Below are 8,676 nucleotides of genomic sequence, written 5' to 3' on the forward strand. Positions count from 1 at the left end.
AGCAAAGCCAGAGTAAAAAATAACAAAGACTTCCTTAAAGAATTTAGTATTTCAGCAAAAGCACTGAAATAGTCATCATGGGAAAAATCAGAATTTTATTGGACTTCTTTACTCTTATTTTTTGGCTTTGTTTTTATTTACATATGAGGTGGGGGGTGATGGGACATCAAAATCTTTCCAGTGCTTACGACCCCCAAAAATCTTAATCCAACTCTGTATGCATCTTAAATTATCATAAATTTTATTTACTGTTATTTAGCCAAAAGTATTTCACAGAAATAACACATATATATCTATACATAATGAGTGCACTTTAAGATTCTTCCTCACTGCAATATCTTTTCTTAGCAAGAAACCAAAATAAATACTAAAAAGCAACTATAAATTTGAAATATCTAAATGTACGTAAGAAATGAGAGGAGTTAATTTCTGGTGTTGTAGTACATACTTGACTCACAATTCAAGTTTAGTTGCCTAAGAAAAGAGCTGTAGTTATTTTTTTTCTCAACAATTCTGTTAAAGAAAAGACTGCTAATCTGCGTCCTAGCCAGTCTCTTGCTAGAGATCACACAGATGTTTCTGGTGTGTTTTGTTGCTAATATTCTCATTATTCTTCAAGGAACTGGGTACAGATGTTGCTTGAGGATATGCTTGCTAGAGGCCGGCTGTAATTAGACCACTTGTCATTTTTTGCTTGGTTTCATTTTGACCACTGGGTGCACCATGTAACCGTGTTGCATGTTTTTAAGGGCAAAAAATATATATAGAAACCAGTAGTAAATTAATCTTACATAGCTTAAAGAGGAAGTTAAAAATACAGACAACTGGTGTCTCACATGACTGAAATAAACCATTGGGGAAGAGACTATTTACTCCTTTACATTCAGACACCCTAACCACCCCCCAAAAAAACCCCAAGCCCCCATCTAAGTAGTAAAAGAGAACCTAGGCAATAAAGAAATGGCCTTGATAGAAAACCCTTCCCAAGAATTAGTGTAAATTTGCCTTTAAAGTTAATTGTTTTTCTCCCTTTCCCCGAAGAAATGGAATATTTCATTGGTTCTCTTCCCTTGGAACATTAAGTCCTCCGAGTTCGTCATGATTTCCTCCTTACACCATGTCTTCAGTTTTCGTAAAAATCAGTGTGTGAAGGCTTTTGGTTTTTCTGAACACTGTCCTCGCTGTCAGTCTGGGTCTCTTCCTCCACCCCTCCACGGACACCTCTGCCCACCAGGACCACGGGAGTTGGTCTGGCAGGTGCGAGACCAAGGCCCGGTACTGAGAAGGCTGCGGAGTTTACACCGTGCGCGCCCCAGAGGAGGCGGCGGCAGCCCTGGGCCTGGCCGCCCGAACTTCGAGAGCCTAGCGGGGGAGCACGAAGGCGAGCCGGCCTGCCCCGCCAGGGCCGGGAAAGACTTGGTTCGCGCCAGCTCGCTCTCCGCCTTCCAGCAGCCAGCACCGCCGAGCCTCTAAGGCCCTGCGGCTCTCTGCAGCCGTCTTAATTAACAAGCCTCTCCCCCCTCACCCGCCCCCGCCGGGCCCCGGGAGTCCGAGGTTTAGTGTCGCAGACTCCATCCCGCCCGCCAGCGAGAGGAGGCCAAACCCGGCTACACCAAGCAGAACTCCTTTCCAGCTGGGGACTGGCCGCGGGGCTGGCGGGTGGGAACCAGCGCAGGAGACGCTGGGAGGGAGGTGGGGAGCAAGGAGGCTGGAGGAAGGGCGCGGGTTGGGGGCGGAGCCAGGCGAGCTGCTAGCGCGAGCGCCTCCTGGGCAGTGGGCGGGGAGTGGGCGGTGCCCGGCCTTCCCGCTCCCGCGGCGCGGCAACTCCGCGGAGCCTCCTTAAAACTCTGCCGTTAAAATGGGGGCGGGTTTTTCAACTCAAAAAGCGCTCAATTTTTTTCTTTTCAAAAAAAGCTGATGAGATCGGAAAAAAGAGAGAAGAAACCGGCACCGTCTCTGCAGCGGCAACAGAAGCAGCAATTGTTTGAGCGAAAAAAGAAGCCAGGGAGGGAGGAAAGGAAAAGAGCTGAAAGGGGGACAACGCTCAAGTGTCTCTAGGGGTGAAGAGAGCAGGGACCGGCGATTTGGGGGGGACCAGCTACAAAAGAAACTGTCACTGGGAGCGCTGCGGCTCAGGAGGAAGCAGAGCTCCCCGGCTCGGCTCCAGGGCACAGCTAGCTGGCGGCTGCTGCCCTGTCGGCGGCACGGACTGGGGGCACAGGCCAGGGGACCGCGAGAGGTTGGCGAAGTGGCACCGGGTGTCGGAGCCGCTGGGCTCTCGCCGACACGGCGGCAAGACTGGCTGTCCTCTAGCATTGTGGCGACTCCCCATACTCAGACCTTGGCCTGCGCTTCTCTGGACGCTACCAATCTCCGGAGACCCCCCCCCAGAAAACTGGGAAAGGAAGAAAAAGGCGACGGCGGCAGCTCAATGAGCCTCTACAGTGGGAAGTCTGAACTGGTTCGGTCGTAGGCGGGAAGTTACCGGTGGGCTGCCCTGTGCAGTCGCGATGCTGCAGCGCGCTGCCCTAGCAGCCCGAGCCCCATAGAAGCTTCCCGCAACGCTAGCTCCCTTCCTCACGCTGCTGGGAGTCCCGGGACCTGGTGGGGCCGGCATGACCGACTTGCCCGGGGCCCGCCGCGCGCCCGGCCGCCTCCGGAGACGCGCTCGGAGCCTGGCTCCCACGGCCTCTGAGGCTCCGCGGGGCTGCGGCAGCTCGGCGGGCGGGCTACGAAGCATTCCCACACGGCGTTAGCTTGCAGTTCGGCGCGAACGCGAATAAGGGATCCTCCTGAGAAGCCGAGGCCACTGACGAGTCATTACGACCTGTAACTTGAGGGCCACGGAACTGCTACTCCCGTTTGCCTTTGGCGATCGTCTTTAACCCTCCGAAGCACGTCAGCATCCAGCCGCCGCGGCGCTCTCCCTGCAGAGGAGGACTCAGGACTACCCCTTGCGTGAGACGGATGGAGACCGAGCCCCTCCGAGGACTTGCCCCAGCGGTTTTGGCTCGCGCGGCTCAAGTCACCACCGTGAACAAGGGTGGGTTAGTGCCTTTTCTTTCCCCCGAAATGTCTTTTCTTCCGCGGTGTTTTTTGCCCTGATCTAGTCCCTTAAGTCTCCGCACACATTTCTCCCAGAGATCTGTAGTGTAGGTACGTGACAGATCTCCTTACATTTTACGTCCAGAGTAATTTGCCAGGAATATATGTGTGTCTGTGTATCTTTCTGTTGAGTCACCAGAATTCTTCACAGGGGTTAAGCTAAAAAGCAAGGAGCGGAGCCCCTCTCCAATGGCTCAGTTTTGCTGAATAATCACGTGTGAATCGAGGGGCGGGCTTTTGGCAGGCAGATCTTACTAGTATTTACTACCAAGCTCTACTCCAGATTAACCATCCCAGTCCTTCTGTCAGTCTCCGATGCCATCATGCAGCCTGGTTAGGAGCAAAGGAAAGGGGAAAAAAAGAAAAACAACTAATTCATCTTTTCCCGATCGTCAGGACCCTAAAGAATGGCCGAGCCTTGGGGGAACGAGTTGGCGTCCGCAGCTGCCAGGGGGGACCTAGAGCAACTTACTAGTTTGTTGCAAAATAATGTAAACGTCAATGCACAAAATGGATTTGGAAGGACTGCGCTGCAGGTTGGTATCAAGAGAGGTGGGGAAAACAGGTCAACAATGTTGCCTACGTGACCCGGGTTTCAGGAATAACGGCTTTAAAGCTTTCGGGGGTACAAAATTTCACTGTTTTTAAGCCTAGTTGGTTGCCATATTTTATATCTTTAAGTGGATCCAACTCTCCAAAATGACGTACTTTGAACGAACTCGTCAAATTCAATAACATCCTCGATATCAAGTGGGTTCTAGGTTTGGTCTTAATTTTTGGAATATTTTTGTGACGGTAAGGATTTAAAAGGAGTCCCAGAAGCGCCGAGGTGTGTGTGTGTATGTGTGTGTGTGTGTGTGTGTGTGTGTGTGTGTGTGTGTAAGACAGCTCTGTAAACACACTATTATGATTATTATTTGAAGTAAATACACTGCTATTAGTGGTTTCCGTACTTTGCTCCAATAATTGACTTTAACGTTAATTTTCTTGACTACTGGTGAGGGTGTTTTTCCTTCAAATGCTTCAAGTTTTGACAAACGACCTTTCCTCGTTTGGACTAGGTGGCCTGGACACGGAGACAGGATGTACATTTCATAGTTAATGTAATACCATCCACCCATTCAGGATTAAGGAGGAATAAAAAGTTGAATTTTCTAATCAGAGCTCAGTTTGTAGTATTTTTGTCTCTGCGGTCATGCGGTGGTATGTTCTAATTTTCAGTTAATTAGATTACAAGCAAGAAATGAAATATGTCCAGCTACCAAGTATTGTACCTGATAATTTTTTCCTCCTATGGACGTTAGTTATCATGTAACTTAGTTGGAATGGTTAGAAACAGAAAAATGGCAAAGTAGTCTTAAATAGTTGCTTTATCAGACTCCTGATGGTACTCTTCTGAACTATGCTTGTTTGGAAATGCAACATTTGAAGCTGTTTTTGAAAATCCTTTGGGGAGAAGGTTTTAGAGTGCTTTGTTTTAGTTACAAGAATTAGAAATTTAAGTGGCAGGAGATACACTATTAACAGACGAAGTTCGGTCTGTACATTTTAAATCAGAATATACTGACCTTGCAAAAATGTCAGTATTAAAGAGGCTTATGCATAGATACTAAATTATTTATCTTGTTATTTCAGGTAGATTCTGTGAGATAAGGATTTTTTTTCTTTGTCCACCTAGTAGTTTTTAATAGGTTTGATGATGAGAGCAATGCTACGAATTTAATATATTGAAAAGTTTCCTGTTGAAAAATCCAAGATTTTATAAATCTCACAAGGAATGAGCAACTTAACCCATGTTCAGAATAAGATCTTACAGGACTTTTGACGAACAGGAAGGCTGAGAGATTAATACTGACAAAAAAAAGTTTTGACATTTTTAATACAACTTTGCAATCTTGTTTATATTAAGTACACTTATCAAGATACTAACACCCACTTATTGTGGCTTAATCCTAGTACATATAATGAAACACACACAAACAGGAGTCTCAAGGTTTATTTTCAGTATGTATAATCCTGACTCTGAAGTTGTGTCATAACTCAAGAAAGAACTTTCTTTCAAAACAATTTCCAATGTTACTATTATTTTCTGTAAAAGATGGCAAATTTTCTACAGTTATGTTCACTTAACTCCATTGCAAAAGCTTCCCCCCACCCCCCCCCCAAGGGTGTAAGCTTTTCAATCAGGGTAATATCAAAGGCCTTAATCACACATTTGCTTTACAAAGATCCAAGGTATCTGCCCTTATTCTTCCCAGTGCAGGTCCTTAAATGTGACTAAATCTTTAGAGGTAGTTGTGGCAAAAATTAGATTGTGCTAATATTTAACCAAAAGTATATATTTTTTTAATTCTCAAAAAAAATTATGTATAATTTTTACCATTACCCCAAAGGAAGGGCTAAGTCAGCAGGGTTTTATCAACAGGGAAGTTTAATATCTTAGCCATCTATATAGCTTGCATTTATAAAATATTATTCATTCTAAATATATTTTATTACTTAATTTGTAATTATTTTTCAAACACACAATTTAAAGAGGTGGATCATCTTTGTATGTATCTCCCAGTGTATTATATTTAATTTCACAAACATTTCAGTGTCTACTATGTAATCTATTTATTATAAATAAGATTATTATGAATATACCTAAATATAAATGAAACCAGTTAAAATGCTGAACTATTTTCTGGCATGTTAATGAGACTACACTTTTTTTCACAACTAAATTATATGTGTTGTATAATTGCATGCTGCTCTACAAGACATTTTATAATTATGAGAGCCTAACAGAGATCCCTATTAGGGTGAAATGTATTCAAACAACAGTAGATAAGTCTTTATCATGTGAATTATTTGTATGTTGATAGCAAATTTTAATACCACATTCTGACTTTTAAAATGTTGGCAGTTTACAAATAGCTACTCCTAAATATCTGATAATCACTGCAAAAGGAAATAAGATGGCATCACCAGTTGATTATTAAATGCACCCAAACCCAAGACAAAATTGTCTGTCCCAAAATACACATTAAATATCTTATTTTCTCCTTTCTTGCTCACTTGAAAATCACTAGTCAGAACTTTAAGAAAAAGTAAGTAATATAGTAGGATGACCGTTTTATTCTTTTTAAGAACAGTTGCCATATAGTCATCTCCTATCTAATGCATGGTGTATCATGAACTTAGTTTTAGATAAATCAGCATCACAAGCAATGTAGAAAACCGTTGCTTATTTAACACCTTAATAATCAGGAACACTTGAAAATTTTGAGTGAAGGATTCTAAGCACTGAATACACCTACTAGCCAATATGAAATAACTTGCAAAGAAAAAAAAATTTAAAAAAACACTTGGAAATTTGAGCTATATCTATTTGGAGAGAACTTGTGAAAATTAATAATTTAAGAAAATATCAGATCTGGTATTTTAATAGATCATTTTTATACTGGGTTATAGAGTCTAGTGTGTAGAAACACTTCTGTGGGGATTTTAAGAATCTCACTCTCATTTCTTTTGGGTAGCTATTTAGAAAATAAATTTTACCTACATTTGATTTTTCATAACTAATACCCCAGGTTTTGTATTTTATGAGCATAAGCAAGCAAAGAGAAGACTCCCAAATTCCATTTCTTTTCTTTTCATAAATTCATGGAATTACACAGTTCTTTATGGGAGATAGAAAACTGAGTTGTGGGTGAATTTTACACAAGATGGACTGGTTCTATTTTATTGATCAATTTATCCTATTTTTGGACCTGTTTAAGATATTACATCATAGAAGCTCAATTTTTAGAAGCCCTCTTTTACTTTTACCTACTAGTACCTTCTTTCCTACAATTGAGCCCTTCAAAGCCCATCATGTGGGTCTTCCCCAAGCACTCTTTCACCTAAAATAAATACTTACATAAATAGAAAGAGAGATGGCTATTTTAAAATATTCCTGTAGGAGCACTTGAAGGATTGTCCCATTTTCTCTTCTCTCCTAGGTTATGAAACTTGGAAATCCCGAGATTGCCAGGAGACTACTACTTAGAGGTGCTAATCCCGATTTGAAAGACCGAACTGGTTTCGCTGTCATTCACGATGCAGCCAGAGCAGGTTTCCTGGACACTTTACAGACTTTGCTGGAGTTTCAAGCTGATGTTAACATCGAGGATAATGAAGGGAACCTGCCCTTGCACTTGGCTGCCAAAGAAGGCCACCTCCCTGTGGTGGAGTTCCTTGTGAAGCACACGGCCACCAAAGTGGGGCATCGGAACCATAAGGGGGACACCGCCTGTGACTTGGCCAGGCTCTACCGGAGGAACGAGGTCGTTAGCCTGATGGAGGGAAACCAGGCAGAGGGAGCTTCGAATTTGCAATGAATATGGGGAGGGCTCTCCCACAGTGCCTTCTATTTTGTCAGTTAACTGGTTGGCTGTCCTATTTTACTATCACTTGTTAAAATTCAGTTTTGTCATACTTTAAGCAACTAGTTAAATCTTCTCAAACTGCTAAGTGGAAATCTTATTACAGGTTTATGAATATATTTAAGCAACATCTTTTTCACCTGCAAAATCCTGAGTTCTAACATGTAATTGCAAATAGCTTTGGTTTTCTCCTGAATATGTTATCTTTCCTTGACTTTTTCCTTGCTTCTCCCTTTGCCAGTCTCAAAACCCAACTTAAGAGACTTTGTTTTTAAAATGGTTTGTCCTGACTCTTCTTTTGCCTAATTAAACACTTTTTCAAACAGGACAATGTTTTTCTGTTATTTCCTCTATTACTCCCACACAGTTTGCCACTCGCTAAGGAGAAGTGTACTGAAAGATCACGATGCATTAAATCTTGACATTGGAGGAAATAGACCAATTGAAAAACTAGACGTATTCCATTGATGATTCAGTTATTCTTTTCTTTCTTTCTTCATGCCTCCCCTCCAAAGATTTTACTTGGTGACTAGTATTTCTGCTATACAACAAAATAAGGACAACATTTTTTGAAGACCATACCTGAAGTTATTTCATTATGAATTTATCCTAATGTTCAATCTTCCTCTTTTCTCAAAGTCAAGTTAAATAGTTGAAAAACAGGTTTCAGAGGTAGCGATCTGAAAACAAATATATGTTAGCTTTAAAAGTCTTTTTCAAAAGAAAATGCCACCCTGAAAGTGCTTTCCACTAGTTTGATTTTTTAAAATCACGAAGTCAAACAATTGGCTAAATAATATATTTCTCAAAATTTATACTATAAGTATACTGTCAAGCTTTTTCTCCCTGAATGTCAGAAATGTAAAATTACAAAATGTGAAGTCCTAAAATATAATGCAAATACAAATTTTTAGGGGATAAAAAATACAACAAGAAAAAAATATATAAATTATGTAAGGGTCATAACTAATTATGTATACATGTAAGGGTCTTAACTGCAGTATAATAAACATAGAAACTTTTACAATAAGTAAATAGGCCACTTCTATATATGGTACTTGATTCCCACAAAATTTTTTAGTAAAGGCTCATAAAATCTTTTTAAGAATACATTTAGCTAAAAATTAAAATTTTTGAATGAAATAGAAATATAAAATTTCAA

The 8,676-nt window shown here is 41.6% G+C and overlaps 1 protein-coding gene across 2 annotated transcripts; it reads left to right on the plus strand.

Annotated features, from left to right (window-relative positions):
* Positions 1-2,423: 2,423 nt before the first annotated feature.
* CDKN2C (cyclin dependent kinase inhibitor 2C) lies at positions 2,424-7,837 on the plus strand. Of its 2 annotated transcripts, none has more exons than XM_045477321.1 (3): positions 2,424-3,047; positions 3,502-3,641; positions 7,092-7,837. In XM_045477321.1, the coding sequence occupies exons 2-3, from the start codon at positions 3,513-3,515 to the stop codon at positions 7,467-7,469; spliced, it is 507 nt and encodes a 168-aa protein (XP_045333277.1). In that variant the 5' UTR covers positions 2,424-3,047; positions 3,502-3,512; the 3' UTR covers positions 7,470-7,837. The 2 variants fall into 2 exon arrangements, with proteins under 2 accessions (XP_045333277.1, XP_045333276.1); XM_045477320.1 differs by having other exon boundaries at positions 2,424-3,043.
* Positions 7,838-8,676: the final 839 nt, after the last annotated feature.

This window comes from Leopardus geoffroyi, chromosome C1 (genome assembly GCF_018350155.1).
Source record: "Leopardus geoffroyi isolate Oge1 chromosome C1, O.geoffroyi_Oge1_pat1.0, whole genome shotgun sequence".
NCBI lineage: Eukaryota > Metazoa > Chordata > Mammalia > Carnivora > Felidae > Leopardus > Leopardus geoffroyi.

Bases quoted from the DNA above. Each gene is read 5' to 3' on its own strand.
- CDKN2C (XM_045477321.1), top strand. From the start codon at position 3,513: ATGGCCGAGCCTTGGGGGAACGAGTTGGCGTCCGCAGCTGCCAGGGGG. The intron at 3,642-7,091 runs GTTGGTATCAAG...CTTCTCTCCTAG, and splicing joins TTGGAAGGACTGCGCTGCAG to GTTATGAAACTTGGAAATCC.